This window comes from Alligator sinensis, unplaced genomic scaffold, assembly GCF_000455745.1.
Source record: "Alligator sinensis unplaced genomic scaffold, ASM45574v1 scaffold730_1, whole genome shotgun sequence".
Lineage (NCBI taxonomy): Eukaryota > Metazoa > Chordata > Crocodylia > Alligatoridae > Alligator > Alligator sinensis.
The window spans coordinates 2,396,623-2,419,317 of NW_005842027.1; the positions used below are offsets into that span (position 1 = coordinate 2,396,623).

Consider the following 22,695-nt stretch of genomic DNA (forward strand, 5'->3'; position numbering starts at 1 on the left):
GTTGAGAAACACTGATCTAGCTGGTATCAGGAGAGGGCAGCAGGGGCAGGACCTCACCTTGCCATGACCTGCTCTTTCCAGTGCCTGCCCCTCTCCCTGCCACCAGTCCATATCTGAGGGGACAAAGTTGGTCCCTATGACTGAGTCTGTTCCCCTAGGGTCATGCATGCTGGTGACTGGAGCCATCTGCCTCTATGGCCTCTCCTGCAGCCCTGGAAGCATGGGAGAAGCCATGGGGTGAGCTGGGCTGAAAAACACTGCTCCATCCATGTGTCTGCCCACCCTTCCACCGCAGTGTGCTCTGTTCAAAGTGTGAGGCCAGGCAGTGTAGGTGTGTTGGTGGTGCTGGGGGCAGCAGCAGTCCCTAGAGCACAGGGCACTAGTCTTCAAAATGCTGCAACAGGTGCAGTGAGCTGGATTGGAGGAGGAGAGTGCTTTACTCCTCACATACGAGCTTTGTGGTGCAGCACCCCCCCTAGGGATGGCATGGCATCCCAGTTGAGAATCAGTGTCATAAGGCAACATCCTGTTATCCTGTTTTCTACAATTGTTTTTCTCTGATGATTCCCAGGAGATTTGAGCAAAGGCTTTTATTGAGCTGTTAAAATAAATGATTTTGATCTCATGATATCAGAAAAAGATACTTTTTAGTTTGCGTTTTCATGTTTTTGAGCATAAATTATTTTTTAGAATCTATAGAAGAGCATGAGTGCACAAAACTTTGTAGTCACTGGGATTTTTTCCTGTTAAATAGATTTTACAGTTAATTGGTCCAGGGGAATTAATGCTTCAGCAGCGGACAAAGTTAGTTAATTCTGAAAATAAACATTACGTAGGCGTGCTAGAAAACTTAGTCCTTAAGAAAGCATTTACAGGTCATTTCATATATTGGACATGTTTGCTCAGCTGTTGTAAGTGTCAGTTTTTGTTGTAGTGAACATTTCTATCTCATAAGTAAAATCAACTGCTGATTTAATCTAAAATACATGCATTATGCAATGTAATAGTTGTGTTTCTGCATATGCATTAATTTATACTGGCTTTAGTTCTCATGAGATGTCTGACTTACTGGGTATGCTTACATATTCATTAATGTGCTGTAGTTATTGTGCATTTAGTTTAGTATTTCCTTAATAAAGTACTAACTTAATGTGCAGTAACTATATTTATTGTGCAGTAGTGCTAGTGCATGGTCTTTTTGTGACAGTTACAGCACAGTAGCCTAATAATAGTATGCAGTAGCTTATTAGCACGATTTTTGACCGGTACGCTATTGTGCAGTGTTGTTAGGCTACCATGCAGTAAGCGTCTCATGTAGACTTGCCCCCTGTTTTTTGAAGGGGGAGGGGAAATGGTGAGATTATTGAGCTTTATTAACAAATCATCACAATACCGGAGGAACGCTGCACTTTAATTATCTGATTTTTTTGTCTTAAGGATTTAACTTTTAAAAGTTGAATGCACAGTTACTAAAATTTACTATTTTCAGTGGGGCTAAAACTTAGGTAGATGGTTGCCAGAGTAGATGGTAACCCCTTAGTTAGTGTGTAAGGACCAAACGGGACATACAAGACTATGTAGTTGCCAGAAATGATACTCTAGGAGGGAGGAAGGGAAATTTGTTGTGAAAATGAGATCCCAGATGAATGTGGGAACAGACTGGAGCAGAGAAAGGAGGGGTAGCCTGGCAGAAAGGGAAAATATGGTGGGTAGGAGGAGGCTGATGGTGAAGAAAAATAAATGCATATATGGATGTTTGGAAGGCAGGAGACTTGATGGAGGAAGGTAGAGGAAAGCTATACACAATTGCATTCTGTTCTTATCATCCGCTTCCCCAACTAAAAATGAGGGGGTAGGAGAGGATGAGATGAGTCACTTCTGTTGTAGTGAATAAGGAGTCTGCCTATGTGTGTGTGAGGCTCAGAATTCAATGTTAAATACACTTGCACAGAAACTGGTTTTGTATGGGCACATCTACATATGCAATTAATACACAGCAATGAACTCCAGCATATATTGCACCAAAGTTTATTGCTCCTGGGCACTGTTTGAATGTGCGCCCAGGACTGCAGCATGTTGAGTCATGTCAGAGCAGCCACGGCTGGTGGGGGTTAGCTTGCCAGTCTGGGGTTTCTCCAACCCATCTTGGCATACTACAGAGGGGCTGGCTAGGGCATGGGGGTGCTTCTTTGCAGGACTAGCCAGCAGGCAGCCCCTGCACTGAAGCTTCCTTCAGCTCCAGCTAAGTCCCACCAACGCTTACATGTGTGTTGCTACGGAATAAAAAACACTGCGTAAGATGGTACTTGTGTTTACTCTGTCCTAATAACGTTGCATGTGTAGATGCTGAGACATTTACTGCTGAGCTAATTAGACAACTGCAGTAAACATATCATGTAGATACACCCTATGGCTTCACCCTAATGTTGGGGAAAAATCAGGCAGCCAAAAATATTGACTGAAAAATCGCAACATTTTTAATAACTCAATCTTGTACCTTTTTGAGAACAAATTCATAATTTTGAGTGTTTGGGATTGGCAGTATAGCTTTGTGCCTGATACAGTCAAGGAAAGCTGAATGTATTTTTATATTAATAGTAAATTCTTTGGGGCTCACTTAATGCTTAACTGAAGCAAATAGTATGAGCATTTCTCTCAATCTTTCTCTGCTGGCCATGGAAATGAGATGAGTCTAGAACTCAGATTCCTTCATTGGCTTATAACTCATTGCCCCCAGACTGCCAGCTCCAAGTTCCTTCTTCTAATTATAGATTTGATTGTACTCTGAATTTCTACATTTTGTCTGTGCTTCTTGTGGTTTGTTTTTTCTTCTGCATGTATTTGTTGTTTTGAAGTCCTAAGAGATGTTAATGCAAACTTCCATTGACTTTGAAGAAGATAATAAATACTCAATAATAGAATTGGCTGTAAATATGTGGTTAACTAAATTAAATTCAACTACATAGACAGAAAAATAACCCTTTTTCTGATACATTAAGTTTGTGGTTAAAATATTTTGTTTAATGTAAAGGGCAAAGAAATTCTAAAACTGTTGTTGATTTGTTTCCATAAAATAATATGGTTCAACATTCAGTAGATTCATCTTTTATTCATTATGTTTTAATATCTGAATGTGGATATCTTTACTGGCACAAACTCTTCATACCATACTTGTGACATAAGATTAGTTCTGGCCCAGCTATGTAGGCACTTTCTTCTGTGTTGCTGGACTTGTTGAAGGGGGTGGGATGGGTTCTCTTTCTCATATGTGTTAGAACGTGGCCACTCTTTGTCTGCTTTCTTAATTTATAAATAGTGTTGCATTTTTACTTGGGATTTTAACACATTTTTACTTGGGATATTGCTCATAAACTCTCAGCCTGGGGATTTCTTATAACATCTGGTTTTTTTTTTCAGTTATTTGCCCCCCTCTAATCAGGATAAGGGCAGAAACAAGCACCTCTCCAATGAATGTTATCCCTTTATTTCCATTTAGTTACCCTGTGCTTTTTCTTGAAAATATTAAGGGACCTGATATATCTTTCTAAAGCTGTTCTTTTCTGTCTACTAACTTTTTAAACTTTTAAACAGCCCTGAGACAAGCCATAATTATTTCAGTCACGGTTATTTAGTCAAACCGTTCTACTTCACTTGTTTCATAGTTTCATAGTTTCATAGTTTCAGGGTCGGAAGGGACCTAATAGATCTTCTAGCCCGACCCCCCGCCAGGGCGGGAGAACAACCCGAAAAACACAAACAAAACCACTCACCCTAAAAACAAAAAACGGGACTCAAATGAGTCCAGCCAGGTGAGTATCCAGCCTCTTCTTAAAGATCCCCAGGGTAGGGGCCAGCACCACCTCCCTTGGAAGTTGGTTCCAGCTCCTAGCCACCCTGACTGTGAAGTAGTTTTTTCGGATTTGTTGGGACAAGTCAGAGTGTTCTGCTTTTTTTTCCTCTTTTACACTGTATTTTGTCATTTCTAATAAATACAACATGGAAATGCTATGTACTTAAAAGTCCATAGAATCAAAATTATTTCTGTTATGAGACACAAGCTAAAGCAAAATTAAGCAAACCAGGTTTCCATATGCTGGTGAAGCAAAGAGAAATGAGAATAAGGATTTATCAAAAGTCTGAACATTCATGAACCTCTTTGCTAAATAAGCTACTACTGAAAATAAATAAAATTGAAAGGGAATGTATTCTAGTTAGTTTTTCTGTGTGGTTGTAACATTTCAATTTTAATGTAAGGTGATCTGTGGTAAGAATTCGTTTACTTTATTAGCTCACAAAAAGTCTAGATTGCTGCTGCAGGTTATGTTGACTTCAGGAGTTTAAGTATCTTAGACTCAGACTCTTGTATGTTGTATATATTCATTCTCAATGCATGAGGGAGTCAAAGATGGATGTAAATTATGTTGCCAGTAGCTAGAAGATAATCTCTTTATAAAGTGGAGGAATCATATTTTAAATATGTTTATAAAGTTCTGTACTCTTTGCTGCTTTATGACAGCTCCTCTCCCCTGAAAGTTCATAGAATCATAGAAGTAGGGTCGGAAAGGACCTTGTAGATCTTCAAGTCCGACCCCCTGCCTGGGCAGGAGGAAAACTGGGCTCAAATGACCCCAGCTAGGTAGGCATCAAGCCTCTTCTTAAAGACCCCCAGGGTAGGAGCCAGAACCACTTCCCTTGGAAGTTGGTTCCAGGTCCTAGCCGCCCTGACTGTGAAGTAGTTCTTACAGATGTCTAATCTAAACCTACTCTCCAACAACTTGTGGTTGTTATTCCTTGTTATCCCGGGGGGCACTAGGGGAAACAAGGTCTCCCCCAAACCCTTCTGGTCCCCCCTAGTGGGTTTATAGATGGTCACCAGGTCCCCCCTCAGCCTTCTCTTGTGAAGGCTGAACAGGCTCAGGTCCCGTAGCCTTTCATCGTAGGGTCTGCCCTGCTGTCCCCGGATCATGCGGGTGGCCCTCCTCTGGACCCTCTCAATGTTGTCCACATCCCTCTTGAAGTGGGGTGCCCAGAACTAGACACAGTACTCCAGCTGTGGCCTGACCAGTGTCGTGTAGAGGGGGAGGATCACCTCCTTGGCCCTACTCGAGATGCACCTGTGGATGCACGATACTCTCAAGAAGGGAGTTTCCCATCTTATAAGTGTGCTGCTGGTTACTACTGCCCAAGTGCAGCACCCTGCACTTGTCCATATTGAAACGCATCCTGTTTTTGTTACCCCACCCCTGCAACCTTTCCAGGTCTTTCTGCAGCCTTTCTCTCCCTGCTAACGTGCCCACCTTACCCCAAATTTTGGTATCATCAGCAAATTTGAACAGGTTGCTTTTCACCCTGTCGTCCAAATGGTTGATAAAGAAATTGAACAGTGCGGGCCCAAGGACCGAGCCCTGGGGGACTCCACTGCCCACTTCCCCCCAGGTCGAATATGACCTGTCCACCGCCACCCTCACCCTTCAGCCAATTTGCAATCCATCTGACTGTGTAGGCATCCAATGCCACAGTTGCCTAGTTTTTTAATGAGGATGGGGTGGGAGGCAGTGTCAAAGGCCTTGCTGAAGTCCAGAAAGACTACATCCACGGCGACACCTGCATCCAATGCTTTTGTGACCTGATCCTAAAAGGCAATCAGGTTGGTCTGACATGACCTGCCCCTAATGAAACTGTGCTGGTTGCCCTTGAGCAACATCCCCAATGCCAGCCCATCACAGATGTGCTCCTTGATGATCTTCTCAAAGAGTTTCCCCAGGATTGAGGTAAGACTGACGGGCCTATAGTTGCCCAGGTCCTCCCTCCTCCCTTTTTTAAAGATGGGGACCACATTGGCTATACGGTTATTTTCAAAACTTTTAATTTTCCTTTTCCTTTTTAAAAATCCGCTTAATTTTTATTTTAGAAACATTAATTGTGTCAAATTAGGTCTTCACTGTAGAGCCGCTCAGGTTTTTTTCTGTGGTATAGTAATATTCTTTCACTATATGGTTCAGTTACAAAACACAAGATTGAAGCAGTAAGCCTTAGTGATACCTGCATGCCTGCTCTGTTGTCATGCAGGGATCACTCTGGCACTATAGCTCTTGTGTTTTGCCTCCAGAATTATTTTGTTCCTGGATTAAAGCTAGAAGGTAGTTAGATCATTTAGGCTGCATCCAGACGAATGTAGCTGTGTGTTATGTGGCACTGCAGACATGTCCGTGGCGCTATATGCCGTATGTTTAGTTCTCTGTGCTTCAAGGGGAGCAGTGTAGAGGGGTTTTTTGCCCCCTGGATACCTGGATCACAGAGAAAAAAAGTGTACCAGCTCATGCATGGACAGCGTGTGCTGCTCAAAAGCAGAGCCAGGCTGTCTGGAGCTGCCCTGCAGCTGCTGACCAGGCTTCGCGAGACAGAATTGCCACTGCTGCAGCCTCGGAAGACCCTCAGGACCCCGGGTAAGGCTGCTGAAGCCAGCACAGTGCTGACCCCAGCTTATCCTATTGCCCCTGGAGTAGCTTGCTGTGTGCCAGAGGGCATGTGGCATGGGCGTCACCCGGGGACAGCTAAGGGTGGTGCAGGGTGCGCTGCTGCTAATTGTCCCCAGGGAACCAAACATTCACATCACATGTGGATGCAGCCTTAGAGTGATATCCTTTATCACACAGGCCATTGAATTTCTTCAGTTACTCCTGTACTGAGCCCAGTGACTTAAGTAAAACACATCTTCCAGAAAGACATCTTGTAAGGTTGCTATAAGTAACTGCTTGTCGGCTAGAGTAAAAACTCATCATGTTATTTTTTTTTTTTCTGGAAAGGTACTGCATAGAATATTGCATGTTAAAATACTGTATTTTGTTCCCTCCTTCATTTAAATATATTTGCATCTTAAAATAGATTTTTGAGTTGTGAAGTGCCATATGTGAGCCACTGAGCAAAATTCTTTGACACCAGCCATGAACTTGACTTAATGATGTCAAGAGGTCATTTTGAGAGGTATTTGCCATTCTATAAAATAAATAAAAGATGTCTTTTATATTGTACCAGTAGGGAACCCAGGGGAATGTTTTCAGTTTAATTGTCACACATTTCTAGAAACATTCGTAAAATTGATTTCTAAAAGTAGAACAAAATAAAACTTACAATATACTTACCTTTGAGTAGCATAACATAATTGACTCATTTATTAACACATTATTTCAGAATTGTTAGTCATACCACATTTATGAAGTCTTGTAGAAGGAAGTGTATGGCTTAACAGAAATAAAATATATTCATTCTTACTAGTGGGTTTCCTGGAATTCTTTTAAAATCTGTAATGTGCATTAATTGATCTAATTCAATAATCACTCTTGCTTTGTGTTTGGAATATATAGCAGAAAAACAATTTATTATAGGATAGTTGAAATAGCTGTTGAAGGTTGAATGTACTAGTTAGTTCAAGAACCTTGAACTAGCTCTATAGTTGAGGAACTGAGAAGTTGATGTGATAATGTTGATATAATTAGATGTCCTCCAAAGGCAACTGACATGCTCGCAACAGAAGGCAAAGCAGCTGTTGAAAATGTCTTTGTGAAAATGTGGTTATCTTTATTTTTGGACTAATCAGTATTTCGTCTTTTTCACAGCAACTGTAGTTCTGAATGGAAGTGGCTTGCAGACAGAGCTAGAGCTGGCTGCCGCTGGACTTGGCTTCAAGCCCAGATTTCAGAGCTAGAATACAAAATCCAACAACTCACTGACCTTCACAGGCAGATACGTGCCACCAAGGTATTATCTGTGCGCTCAGAAATGGGCTCTCTAAATAATCCTTTGACAATGTCTCCAGTAATATTTATGTATCTGTTTCTTGTTTTTTAATAATTCTGGTATGAAAAGTATTGCAAAAATGGTAAAGGTTACTGAGAGCATGTCAGAAATTAGAAGTATGGCGATCTAAAGGCAGGAACACAGGGTTGGTTGGGTGCTTTGGACTATTGAGTTCCAGTCCCTGCTATGTCATAGACTTTCTGTGGCTTTGAGGAAGTCACTTCACTTCTCTTAAAACAACTTTTTGTCTATAAAAGAGAAACAGGTTTTTTACTTACCACATAGAAGTATTTTGAGGACTAATAATTTAATGTTTATATGGTCCTTTGGACATGTGAAGTACTGATTATTATTATTATCATTTAAACATTAACGTATTCATTAACATTTAAATATTTTATGTTTTATTTACATTTAAACTCTCTGTACAGGATTCAGATAAAAAATAGGAAGGGCAAGGTTGCTGAACTGTGATAACATTTTAGGAATGTTTTGCTATTCTTAGCATTTCCATTCTGTTGGCTGGCCAATTCCCTCTGCATTGGAAGCCACAAATGCTAATATCTCAGTGTTGGTTTGCTCAGTAGACTGAAAGGAGTTTCTCCCTATCCTCCATGTAAATGGCAGCGTATTACATAAATGGAATATTTGAAATCCATGTAATATTCTCCTATGGCTGCCCTGTACTTTTAATTACTCTTGTTGCACCCTTTCACGTCACCATATGCATAGTGCTTTGGAGCTAACAATTTTGGAAAGTGGAAGAAAGATTACTGACAACTTTTTTTTTCATTCTGATGACTTATGGGTCATACGCTATTGCAGGAGTGTCAAACATATGGCCTGTAAACTGGATCCCCCCTGTGGAGCCATTTAATCTGACCCACAGGTCTCTGAAATAACCCCACTTGCCATATGGGTAATGCATCAGCCCTGGGCTGGACCCAGCACTGCATGTGCTCTACATAGCACAGGGAGTTGGTCCAGGGTACATGCTGGCTCCAAGGCCAGTCTGGATCAGGCTATGCTGGAGCCAGTGCATGGCGTTGGTCTGCTGGGGCGCTGTATGAAGAGCATACCTTATGCCAGGCCTTTGCACTGCAGCCAGTTCAGCTTCCCATGCTGCATGCAGCATTACTTTTATCCTCCATGTTTCTCTCTGGTCATATCCTTTTCTTTTCCTATCCCTCTTTTCCCTTTTTTAAATATTTTTCATCCTTCCTTTCTGTTCTTTAGTCTCTGTTTCTATGAACACCTTTCTTTGTTGCAGTCCCTTTTGCCCACTTAATTCTTTTAATATATTAAATAAATATATCTCCAGTGAAACCTTCTTCTTTTTTTTTAATGGACCCGTTACCTCTATCAGCATGATTTTTTTCTTCTTCTAATTATTGTGCTTAGATTGTAAACTTCTCAGCAGCTGTTGTCTCTATTTGTCCAGCAACTAGTACAATAATTTCCCGATTGCTGTCTTTGGTTATGCCCACAAGACAAGTAATTAATGTTATATCCTAGAAGTCATGAGGAAGATTGTCTTTTCCCATGAATAAATAACTTTTAGAACAAATAAAGATCTTTTGCTGTATCTATTATATTAAAAACGGTATAGAAAGAAGACTTGATTGCCTTTCAAAGCATAATTGATGAGATTAGAATTTTCTTTGTTTCTCTGAGCCAAGGTCTTTTTGTAGTAGACCTGGCAGGCCATTCGACACATTCTAAAGAACTCAAAGACACTGGTTTTCCTTGGTTGTAAGAACTAGTTTCCTGCAATGCTAGATGCATGAATCACAGATTATGATGTGATAATGGACAGTTACACTTCTGTCTGGGCCCTTTTCACTGAATAACTATCTTGTGCATGCAGAGAAACCAGATTGAGCTAATGTTCATTAATCTTCTGGCCTTCTGTTTTTGGCACTGTAGGTAGAATCACTGAAGCAGCTTCACTCATGGAGGGTAAAGATTGGAGGTGCCCTGGGAGACTAGGGCTGCTCCATGTTTGAGTCTCCAAGTTTTCCTTCTGATAGGATTATTCTGAGGTTCAAGGCTTAGTTGCTACTCAGGCAGTATTCAAAGTGAGCATCACACACTGTGATAGCACAGCCAGGGAAACATTGGAGGAGGTTTGGTAAAAACGGAGATCTTCTTCCTTTTGATTATTATAAAAAAAGGGTGCTTATTTGCTTGAGTTTACATGCCATTCCAGTTCTCTGTCCTCTTCAGTTGTGGAAGAAATATTTTCTCTGGAAAGAAAAAACAGGAGAAAATGAATTTGAAAAATCACATTGTGCCAATTCTTAATAGAATCGCTGATTTAACATTTCAATAGATCTGGATATCAGGTTTACACTTAGCTAACACAACCAAATATAAAGTTCCTGTTGGCTTTCTCCAAATGGAAAAGAATCAAGCATGTAAGTTCAGGCTAATGATAATTTAGTGACACCATTTGAGGAAGTACATTTGGGTGCCTTAAAGCTCTGTTTTGTGTAGTTTTTTCTACGTAGTTTTGCATAGATGTATCCCACAGATGAGGAACTATAAAAACATGTATATTTGTTCTGATAGCTTTGGAAAACCATGAGAATGATAGAAGGAAGGACTTAGGCTCGTTACCTTAATCAATACAAACCCAAGAGAACACAATTCCAAAAAAAAAAAAAGAAAAAAAAAGATGTCTCTCTTGTTTCTTTCATTGATATATGGGGGAGAAGAGCCTTGATATTTTGGTTGGGTAATGGAGAAAAAGGAGAAGGGAAAACGTCAATACTTTCAGAATAAACCTCTGCTGTAAAGGTTTTGAATATATATGAAAATCAAAGGGTGGAATGGCTGGATTGTTTTTTGTGGTATTTTTGTTTGTTTTTTTTTATGAAGAGGAAACTTCTTAAAACAGCAGGAAAAGGCTGTAATGAAGTATGTGTTTCTAATTTGAACTTTGGCACAGTCTTGTGACAGTGTCATTTCAGTGCTGCTGAGGGAAACTATGAATGATGCATTTAAATTATTCTAAAGCAATATGTAGCATTATTTACATACTGTATATGTTTGGCATTCCCACTGTTCCAACAAGTTGCTGAGGGCTTAAGAAGTATGTTCTAAGGTTGACTGCCACTTGAAAATGATTTAGGAGGGTTAAGGCATTGTCAACCAACCGTGTTCAATTGCTGTTGTCTAGGGGATGGTGATCTTAGAAGAATGCCTGCATCCAAAAGGCATTTTGAAGAAGCAAACACAATTGACAGACCAAGAAGCTTTATTAAACACTGCAGGGAATTCTCAAGCTACTCTTAAGAGACAGGATTCTTTGCCGGAACACGATTTTGAAATGTCACCCAGCAGTCCTACTCTGCTTTTACGAAACATAGAAAAACAGGTAAAGTAAAATTAGAACCAAGTGTCAAATGGAAGCCAAATGATTTATTATAGAAGTGGAGCAGGTTATATGACAGTTACTCAAAAAATTGCTCAGCTCTTTAACACTCCTGATGGTGGATGCTGATAAATTTAAGATTTTAAATTTGTCACTCGGCTTACCAACAAACCTTTTGTTACTGGTCTGTCTGTATTTTTGTTTTGATTTAATCAAAGTGACCATTTCTGGTTTAAGAGAAATAAACAAGGAGCTTCTTCCTGACACCTCCAACAGTTACCAATTAAACTTCTTGCCCTTAATAAGGATTCTGTTTAATTTGTTGCCATTCTTTGTTTCAAGAAATACTTGTATAAAATGAGAGATTATAACATTTCTGTTTAAAAAAATTTTTTTTGCATAAAAAAAATTCTCACCAGATCTGTCAGGTAAATACATTACAAGTTCTGACTTCTAGTAGCATATCATTGGCATAGTCAAAAACAGAATTTGAGTTCAAAGTGTGCTACATATATTTTGAAGCTGACTTTCAAGAAAAATTACATGGACTGTAAAAGGGTTTCCTTTCACAAAAAAATAATCAAAGCTGCCATGGCAACAGGCTTCTGAAGGAGCCATACAAAATTTAATACCATAATGTGGAGTGAGACTTTAACTAATTTATGTAAATAGTTTTAAGCCAATTACATAATGGCAGACAAAAGTTATAGATCTTGCCTTAAAGTAGAATGATTTAAAAGTTTGTAGGGGTCCTGAAGAAGTCATTTTGTTCTAGTCCAAACTCCAATTCAAGATGGGATCATTCCCATCTGAACTATTCCAGCCTAGTGCACATCACTGGTAAATCTAGGAAAAGTGAGGTCAAAGTAGTTTAAGCACCTGTACCTAAGTCTCATTGGCAAATTGTTGTTGTTTTACTATTATTTTTGTGTTTTTAAAACACTTGCTCCATTTTTCTGGTCTTTCCCACTTCCAACAAGGGAAGGAAACAATGAAACAGGAAATATACAAAATGTTGGCAGTTCTGTCAAGTAAATGGAAGGGTATTTTTAGAATGTTTTGATTGTCCCCTTTTTACCTCATTACTTAGAGTATTCAACACATTTCTTCGCAAAACACCTTCAAATCAGTTGAGATTAAAAAATAGATCTTGTCATCTAAAAATGACAGACATTACTAACAGTACTATCTTAAGGCAGAGTCAGTTTACTGCACCCTAATACCAGTGCATGTGTAGACGGTGACACTTTACTGCAGAGCTAATTAGTATGCTCTCCAGTAAAGCACATGTGTAGAAGCATCCACTAATCCTAAATGTACATAATTTATCATTCAGTAGCCAGTGTTCCCTAAGCACTGCTAGGGGCTAAATTTAATGTGAGAATAACCATTAAGGTTTGACATTTGAAACACAATGGCATTGTGAAATATTCTCTGGAGTCAGTCCACAGTTCAACACTTCAGAAGGAACACTTAGTTTTAACAAATGAACTGCATCTCCATTTCAGGCAGTTCTTAAAGTCATGTATTTTTATAATGTGGGGTTTACCATAGTTTTTGAATATATCAATATGTAAGAATTAAAGTATGGCTTGCTATGACCCCTGGCATCCTTTTTTGTTGTCATTTGCTCTGCTTGCAGCCAACTTGGTTATTATTAAAACAGTGGCCTCCAACCAAATTTAGCAACATAGAAATCTATGAAATCTATGAATGTGATTTTTCTAAACATGAGAATATTTTATGAGCCAACAGAAGAAAGTATGAATGCAAGTAGGCTGTCAATCTCTTTTTCTTTTGAGACATCTTTGAAACTCCATTGTAGAAGTCTTGAACTGCAGCTGTACCATCATTTGCAAAGTGTTATGGTATCTATCTACTTTTGCTATCCCTTACCATTAAAGTTAAAATGTGTCCTGAAGAATATTAAAAAAATTAGACATTTTTAAGAAAACCTTAAACTGTCTCTTGCATTGTGGTTCTGCACAAGTTCAAAATAAAATTTGTAAAGAAAAATTGGCATCTTTGATATGTGCAAAAATCTTGCCTTTTATTCACCATGGAGTAAATTAAATCAGAGATAAAGGAATTAAAAACAAACAAAAAAATCCTACTTTATATAGATGTGCAGCCTGGATAAAAGTTTGGCTCCTTTGTCTTTCAGAGTGCTCAGCTGAGTGAAATCATCAGTAGTCTAATTGCACCGTTCAATCTGTCTCCCACATCTTCGCCTCTATCTTCGAAATCTGGTAAACACAAACAGCTGGTCAATGGCATTTCTTTCAGGTAAGTAACAGTGTGATATAACTTTATTTCTTAAAAATAGGTTGGTATTTTAAGTTTAGCAGTTTTTTATAGTAATGTTAGAACTAGTAATTTTTAAAAGCAAAAATTATGTTTACTAATCTAAACTTCAGTAAAAGTAGTAGTTTTGCTTTTAATATTAAAACTGGCATCCCCAATTTCTTTTGTGAAATGGCCATATAATTCCACAGACCATTCAACACAAGTGAAAATTTCAAATGGCAAACAGGTTTGACGTGGAGCTAGTGGGGGAGGAATAAAACAGTAGGTTGGATAATTATTCATAATTACAAGCATAAAATGTTGTTTGTTATGGCAGAATAAATTTTCTGGAAAAGTAGTATCATAAATTAGGATCTGGAGTAAGCTATATGAGGACAAGCTATATGCCTGTTCTGTGTAATGACTTCCCTAATTTTTAACCATTGAAACACATCATAAAAAATTATACATATTTCTTTTTTTTTTAAGTAATCGCTTACTTATTACAAATATTTATAAATCTGTTACCTTTTGATGGATTTATTTCCATGTATAATTATTGCAGATAACTTTGGAATTAATAAAGCTGTTTTACACTTGTTTAAAAATAGCATCATCCAGTGTTCTTAAAGTATGGTACAGATATTAATCAGCATTAGCCTTAACCGATCATTAGGTAAGTAAGTACGATCTATATTTTAAGAGAGCCTAGGAAAAATGGCTATGAACCAGAGAGATTAATCTTCTGATTTTTGCAAAGTTGCTGAGTATCCTTGACTTTTGCTGGAGTCAACAAAAGAAGAGGGTACTTACCATCTGTGAGAGTTAAGCCCCTTGTAAATTGCCTTGAATCACAGGGGAGTTTATGGCAAAGTTTGCAGTAGAATGTAAATTCTCTGAGCTTCTTGTCCTGAAGTATGGTATAGATATTAATTGTAACATTCCCGTTTTAAAGGCTTTTATTTATTTAAGCAGATTTGTTGTTTCTAGAAACATTTTTCATGAACATTCTTTTATTAGAGTGGATCTGTCAGATTTTAATCTGTATTTGGCTGGAGAGAAGACATCTCGCTAAATGCTATACTCTACTCTTCTAGTGTAGCTTTGCTATCATTTCTTAGCCTGAAGAATGTAAACTGATGAGAGGGGAGTCCTGTGTTTCTAGACATTTGATTGTTTTCTACATTACCTATAAACAGTCCACAGGCTTACCTGCAGTTTGGAAAGAATATGGTAACTGAAGCAGGAAACATATTGTCGAATTGATATGTTGCAGAAGTGGCAAATCTGATTTCTCAAATTCTTAGTAGTTTTGTGTGTTGTGGGCAGAGATCTTGGTTTTCCGTTTCCCATAGAAAAACAGAGAAAACCACGAATTTCCCATTTTTATCAGAGAAAATGTGGATTTTCCCTTTTTGAAGAAAAACCTGCAGATTCCCTCTTTTGCAAAGAGCTCTGCAGGTGGGTAGAGTTCCAGCCTGCAAGAGCTGTTTGCAAAAGGGGCGGGAAAACCATCAACCCTGCTGGGAGGGGAAGGGAGATGGGGAAAGGTCAGGCCTGACGCTCACACTTAATTGAGACTGCTTCAGGCTCACTCTTCTTGCTGGAGTTAAGTGGGGCTTGGGGCTTGTGGGGCAGGGCTGTGGGGGAAGCTGGTTGGGGGCCGAGGGAGCAGGGAGGTTTGCAGCTAGCTGGGCTCTCCGGCCGGGAGGTGATTTCTAGCCTTCCCGCTCCTGGCCAGAGTGCCTGGGGGGCTGCAGACCTCCCCCACTTCCGGCCAGAGTACCCAAGCTGGCTAAGGGCTGAGGGAATGGGGAGGTTTGCAGCCAGCCGGGCACTCTGGCCGGGAGGGGCGGCGGGGTTTACAGTATCCCCACTCCTGGCTGGAGTGCCCGGCTGGCTGCAAGCCCCCAGCTCCCTCAGTCCTCAGCCAGCTTGGGCGCTCTTCGGCTGGGAGGGAGGGTTTGCAGCCGGCTGGGCACTCTGGCCGGGAGCAGGGAGGCTGCAACCCCCCTCCACACACACACTCGCACACACTTTCTCCTGGCCAGAGTGCCTGGCCGACTGCAAACCCTGGGTCACAAACGCTGCGCTCCCTGCCCTGCTGCCCTCCCCCAGGCCCTTCAGAGTGCAGCATGTGAGACTGGCACAGCAGGGCACAGTGAGCCCATACAGGAAAAGCGTGGCCAGAGCAGCACGGAGCTTGCAGCGGCAAGCAGCTTTCCTGCACATCCCCCCCGTGCACTGCCCTGCCAGGTTGCACACATTGCACTCCAGAGGGCCTGGGGGCAGGCAGCAGGGTGGGGAGCACGAGTCTGCAGCACGCCCCCCACCAATCGGTAGGGCACGGGTCCCTCTGGCCCCCTGGGAGTTTATGCTACCTCCAGGAGCCGGCCCAACTGGGGCCCACAGAAGGTAGGCAGCAGGGGGAGCCAGCTGGTGCTCCTGCTGCAGCAGAGGGGGTGGGGGGTGAGGGGCACAAGCGGTGCTGGGGTGCTGTGGGGGGCGAGTGAGGGACACCAGTGAGGCTGTGGGGGACATGTAATTTTAATCACGGATTTTAGGATTTTTATCAGAATTTGCGACACTTTTATCAGATAATTTGTGATTCTTTTATCACGTTAAACCAGGATCCCTGGTTATGGGGTTAGTGAAGAATTTTTTTCCCTTTTTGGAAGCACATAGGAAATTCAGCTGAATCTTATCTTTATTAATTCAAATGAATGAGTGAACAATGCAATGGATTTGAAGTATTTTTTAAAATGATGAGTCCTATTATTGGCACCTTACCTGTAATCTGTGGAACAGCTACAGGAGTTGTTTCAGGGAGAAATATTAACTCTGTCAGAGGATGAAGTAGAATAAAAAAGATGTAAAGCAATACGATACTATAAGTTCAGGAGCAGTCCCTGCAAATTAAACTGAGTACATTGAACAATAAATATCAGGGCTTCTGAATCTGTGCCTGGTAGTAGGGCAAATCTTGCCCCATGTGGAGTTTTAACCAGTTCATTAATGTTAAAGCAGCAGCCTAGCTGTAGAAACTCTGCATGAGAATGAATATTTTGTTGTTTTCCAATTTTTCTAGCACTCCCCTTTTCAACCTTATCTTTTTTTGCTAGCACATGAAGAAAGGAAGCAAACAAAAATTTGTGTTATCATCACACAAAACTGCAGTGACTGAACAAATTCATTTTCTTCTTAAAAGAACCTTACATCTTAATTGTTTTTGCTATAGAAGATAGTGACAGTCTTACACACACACATTCTTCTTCATGGATCCAAGCTATGAAAGGACATATAAAGAATCTTGTCTCCAGCTACTCTCAACTACTTCCTTTGCTGTGGTGGCATTGGGACTCTGAACCATTATTTATGCTGACTGGAATGCAAGATCATTTATTTTTCTATTTTTTTAATTAGAGATAAAAGTAGACCAGGATGGACCAGCACACCAATGGTTTCATTGCACAGGGAAGGACATCTGCTTAGAGTGAACTTTCAACACATTAGAAAGAAAGAAGCTAGCCTTGATATATCTACATACAGATGCTCCCATATGAGAAACTTTCAGTAATTTTCTTTTCCTCCCCTCAGGATTAATGAGCGATCTGGGCAATTGCCAAGGAGAAACTGATACCTAAGACCATGCTTCCTAAATCTATCAAGTGGTGGTGTTATGCCATACTTACTCAAATCCAAGATGAGGTTTTTTTCCCCCGTTCAACATCTTGGATTTCAGTACAAGGAGGGGGGGTGGGCAGGCGGTTCCTCTGCCCCTTGCTTTGACCCGGGCTTGGGGAAAGAGCTGCAGCTGCTTGTCCCACCACTCCCCCCTGCTGCTTCTGTCTCACACCACTTTTATACTTCGCAGCACTGCCTACCCTATCATTACTTCTGCCTTGCTCTCCCCTCCTTGCATCCTTACTGCATATTCTTAGCAGTAGCTCTGGCCCACTCTGACCCAGGGTACAGAACACATGCTGGCTCTGGCCCCTGCCCGGTCTGGCAGCTGTAGGGGCAGCTCTGGTCCCAGCTCTGATCCAGAACCGGGGCTGCTGCCACTGCAACTGTTTGCTCCCTGGCTGGGCAGGGGGCCAGAGTCAGAGGAGGAGGAGAGTCAAGCTGGGGAGGCATGGGGCAGTCAGCAGGGAGGGGTTCTGGGGGGCACAAGCAGCAGGCAATGGCAAATGGTAGGAGGGGTAGGGGGCAAGCTGTTGGGGAGAAAGGGGTCAGGATCATCTCCCTCCCCCTTGTAGCTGTTTTCCCTTATGTAGTAGTGGGGAGGGGTGAATTTAAGACAGCCTTCCAATATTTACATTTTAAACATAGAAACTTATGTCATCCTCAAGTCTTCACTTTGGCATCTGGTAGGTCATTCTAACTAAGGTGACTGATTGTCCAAAATAGTAACTATTAATTCTTTGTTTCTCAAAGCAAAATTTCCCTAATGACTCTCCTCCTAATAGGAATCTGGACCCCAGAGGCAACCAAGAGAAAATTTTCTTTAACTCAAACACAGACTAATATTTATTGGAGCAACTCTTGACTATGGTGGTGGCTGCTTTTTTACCATGAGATAGACCAATAGAGGTGAGGGAAGGGGCAAATCCAGGATTTCCTAAAGCAGGGTGTGGGAGCAGCAACCTGCACTACAGGTGTGGCTGCACCCGCTAAAGCCTCTTCTACTGTCACCAGTGCAGGCAGACTTTTAAGTCCTTTTAAAGCAAGTGAAAATCCTGCCATCCCTCCTTACCCTTCCTTCTCCTTCCTGCTCAGAGTTAAGCTTCCCCCTCTTCTCCCCACCCCCAACTCCCTTGCCTGCCACTGCTTCTTTCTTCACTGTTTGAGAATGAGGAAGCTCCAGTGCCAGTCTGGCTGAGCTCAGCTGGGGAGGGAACAGCAGCAACAGTGTAGTGGGAAAGTAGTTTCCCTCTGTCCTGTACATCCCTGCTGCTGCTGTCCCTGTCCCCAGCTGAGCCCAGCCTCTATGCATTGGACAGGAATGGCTTGCATGCTTCCCTGCACTCAGGGCAGCAGGGAAAGTTAGGCAGGGTAAGAGAGTGTAAGGCAGGGGCAGAGAGGGGACGTGCCTTTGAGCAGGAAAGGGAAGGGAGGGAGGATTTTCAGATGTTTTGGGGACTTCAAAAAGCCCCCAAAGACTCCCATGGTGCAGTGCAGTCCAAAAGGGGTGCAGGTACACCCCCTCTGGATCACCCCCAGGTGGAGGGGGGGCTAACATTTTTGGCAGATGTTCCACAAATTAGTCACACACTATCTCAGTAGTGTTCTGATTCTCTTCCCTTCGCCTAACTTGCTGCTCTGCTTTCTGCTTCCTGTCCTCTGCTCCCTGTCTGATCTGTTCTGCTTTCTGCTTTGTACTTCCCACTCAATTTGCTGTTCTGCTTTCTGTTCCCTGCCTTGTCTGCAGGTGTGCTCTGCATCCCCTCCCCAAGCTGCCACATGCCACACAGAAGCCACCCATGCCACTTACGTTATATGGCACGCAGGTTGGCCACCTTAAGCCAAACATTAACAAATTCATTGTCTCATTAAAATACAGCCTTATGGCATTGAAAAAACTTTTGAGTCTTGTAATCTTTTGGCTTCCTGCCTATACATGAATCTGTTCTTTTACTCTGAAGGAGTCTTCTGTAGTCTTGGCCAAGCAACAGTTACAGAGCAAAAAAAGAGCAATCTGGAAGCATTGATGACAGTAGAGAAAATTAAAGAATTCTACATCTGTTGTTGGTTAACTTCCAGTATCCTTTGTAGAATTTCATTTTAACAGCCATATGAATTTGGATTTATAGGAAAGGGTGTCTCAACCTGGATTGGAAAGCCCAGTTAGATACCTGTGTCAGGGAAATCAGGCTATGTACTGCAGTTTTGGGTAGTAAAAGTATCAATTAAAATTTTTGTCTAAATGAAAAATGTGTAAGAAAATTCAGCCACACGGTGTTACTTCTACAGAGATGGAGAGGCCCTGAAGCAGTTAGTGGGATGTGTTGGCAGACTACTCTGGGAATCAGAGAGGTAGCAAGACAGAACAGCTCACATGCACTGCCTTGTCCAATTCACCAGTCCCATGGCTGAGAGTAAGAGTATAGAGAGCCCAGGCAGGGTGATAGGGGTTCAGAAGTTCATACGATAAAATGATCAAAGTTTGGTGGAGTATAAAGCCCAAGCCTGGGTGCAGAGAAGATGGTGTATTATACAGGGCCATTTGGGAGAAGTAGGAGCCACAAAAGGAGTTCTCTCTCTTTTTAGGAGATAGATTATGAAATACTCGAGTATATGAAGTCCTAACTAAAAAAAGGTACATTGGAGCATATCAGAAAGTTATTGCAGTGTGCTCCACTTGCATGTATCCCAAATTGTAAAAGAATATTGGTTAAGTGCATAAACTTTTTAAGTGCATAACATCTTTCAGGCCCACTGCTTTGTAACCTACTTTTACTTTGCTTACTACACCAGAAACAATGAAGGGGGATGCAGCTTTCAAAAGGGCAATATTAAAAGCCTTTAATATACAGGGAGATGGACAATTTTGGGACTGCTAATACCGTAGCACTGTAAAGAGTGTTCATTAAGTATACTACCTCTTAGTGGTCTAATATCAGAAGCCCTGAAACTAACTACTTTCCTTCATTTTCCAAGCTTCTAGTAGTTGACTTTCAAACTACTGTTACAAGCTTTGAAAATGACATGAGTTAGTCAGTTTTGGGACTACTAATATGATAGTATTGCTGCTGCTATATACTTAATGAGCACCGTTTATATTAAATTTGAATAAGTGCATACTCCACAATTGCATAGCTCCTTTTTTTAGTTCTTATACTATGTACTTGTACATTATGTATATCCTATGCAGGCACATCGCAGAAGGTATTGTACCTCATGCAGTATACTACATGCCCTTATGGAAATTATGCGAGTGAAACTAGACAAGAACTATGGAGTAGACTGAACTCCCACAGAAAAAAATATAAAGGACAAAGAGACATGAACACCAATAGGAGCACTTTTTTTTTCCACAGAATCACCATAGAATCAGAAAAGTAGGGCTGGAAGGGACCTCTGGAGGTCATCTAATTCAACCCCCTGCCTGAGGCAGGGTCATCTTTTCCCAAACTACCCTATAGAAATCCTTGTCTAACCTGTTACAAAACTACATGGTCAACCCTGTCACACAAATGCAAGGCATGGCACCCTAACCTGCCACAGGTAAAGGAGGGGGACAATAGTGGTTAGTGTCCTGCTGCTACAAAGGCTGTTAAAATACAGTTTATGGAGTATAAGGAAGAAGGGCCCATGCTACAACAATCCCTTCTTCATTGGTCTTGCATTCCAGATGTGGTGACAGTCTTACCCTGAGCAGAGGGGCAAGACATTAGCCAGGAAGCTCTGGGTTTTAGACCCAACAAAACACTGTGATGCACCAGTCAAAATCCCCAGCCTTGGCTGCAGCCAACAGCCAGTGCTTCCAAGGAAAGTGAACCCCTTCACTTCACCCCCCCACCACCACATAGCTACTTCTAGATCATCCCTGACCAATGATTATCCAGCCTCTTGAACAACTTCAGTGATGGAGATTCCACAAGTTCCTGAGGCAGGCTGTTCACTCTCTCTGTTCTGAAGAAGTTTTTCCTAATATCCAGTCTAAAGCTACGTTACTGCAGTTTCAAGTCATTGGTCTGCATCTTGCTCTCCTTTCACTTCTTCATGGCAGTCCTTCAGATATTTCAAGTCAGCTGTCATGTCGCCTCTTTAACTACCTTTTTTGCAAGCTGCATGTGTCTAGTCCCTTCAACATCTCCTTGTATGGCTTGTGTTCCAAACCCTGTATCATTTTTGTTTCCTACCTCTGAACCATCTAACTTCTCCATGTCCCTTTTAAAACGTGAAAGCCAAAACTGCATGCACTACTCTAAATGAGACCTAAACAGTGCTGAGTAAAGAGGCACTATGCACCTCCTGCTACCTCTGTCAATGCAGCCCAAAACTGCATTTTGTTTTTGTACAGCTGCATCACACTGCAGACTCATTGCATCTATGATTCACCAAGAAACCTGGATCCTTCTCCATAGTGCTGCCATCCAGCCAGTTATCACTCATTTTGTATTTGTATTTTTTATTATTCTTTCCATGGGGCACATCTACATGAGGTGCTGACTAATACTGTACTTTCATGCATCATAGCACAGACAGTACTAATACACTGCTGCACAGCATCATTAGGCTTCTACTCAGCATAGGCGGCAGAAGGCCAGGGCTGACAGGGCTTATCCCGCCCCAACTAATTTTGCAGCGGCTGTCAACAGCTGCAGCACCACAGCGCCACTGTCCCGTAGAGTCTGGTGCCACTTGGCATATAACCAGGTCAGCACCCCACATGTACTCAGCTCCACTTCTCCAGCACCACTACCATACTCCACCACTGAAGTGCTGTGCACAGCGCCCCTGCTGCATGCTCCTCCACCACCATGTACAGCACCAGCATGCACCAGCCCTGCAATGGGCCTGTTGGAAGGAAGGGCGGGGGTCAGCCCTCCCAAGTAATATTTACTCAGCCCCCCAAATAATATTTTCTCCTGCTGCCTATGCTGTTCAGTATTGTCACTTAAAAGATGTTTGCTGGCGCTACTGCGCAGTAATTCTGGTTACTATAAGTACTAAATTAATGCTAAATACTAAAAGTACTAAATAAATGTACTGACTGCATAGTAGTGCCTTGTGTAGATGCGCTCATGATGTAGCACCTTGCATTTTTCACCATTGAACTTCATTCTGTTAGCTCCAGTCCAGCTTTACAGTCTGTCAGGATCCTTCTGAATTGCACTCCTGTCTTCTGATGTGTTCACAGTCCATCCCAGTTTTGTGTCATCTCCAAATTTGCTCAAGAAGCTCTCTATTCCAGCATCCAAATTGTTTATAAACAGGTTGAACTGCACCTGCCCAGGACAGACCCATATGCTTTTCCATGTAAAACCTTCTACCATTGTGACATGGATCCTTTTATAATTACCCTTTGCCTGCAGCTACTGAGCAAGTTGTATATTCTCCAGTTTTTTTGTGAAAGGGTTATGTGCAATTTTGTCAAAAGCCTTTGATGAATTCTAGGTACATTTTATCTACCATTCCCTTCATCCACCCAGACAGTTATCTTGTTGAAGGAAATCCAGTTTGTTTGGCATTATTTGTTTTTATTAAATCCATACTGGCTGCTCATGATC

The 22,695-nt window shown here is 41.6% G+C and overlaps 1 protein-coding gene across 2 annotated transcripts in view; it reads left to right on the forward strand.

Annotated features, from left to right (window-relative positions):
• KANSL1L (KAT8 regulatory NSL complex subunit 1 like) overlaps positions 1–22,695 on the forward strand; it is an 85,211-nt gene that overhangs the window by 16,956 nt on the left and 45,560 nt on the right. For both annotated transcript variants that reach the window (XM_025202491.1, XM_014519296.2), the window contains 3 exons: positions 7,617–7,758; positions 10,979–11,176; positions 13,338–13,459. In XM_025202491.1, the coding sequence (XP_025058276.1) occupies positions 7,617–7,758; positions 10,979–11,176; positions 13,338–13,459 (462 nt within the window). The remainder of the gene's footprint in view (positions 1–7,616; positions 7,759–10,978; positions 11,177–13,337; positions 13,460–22,695) is intronic.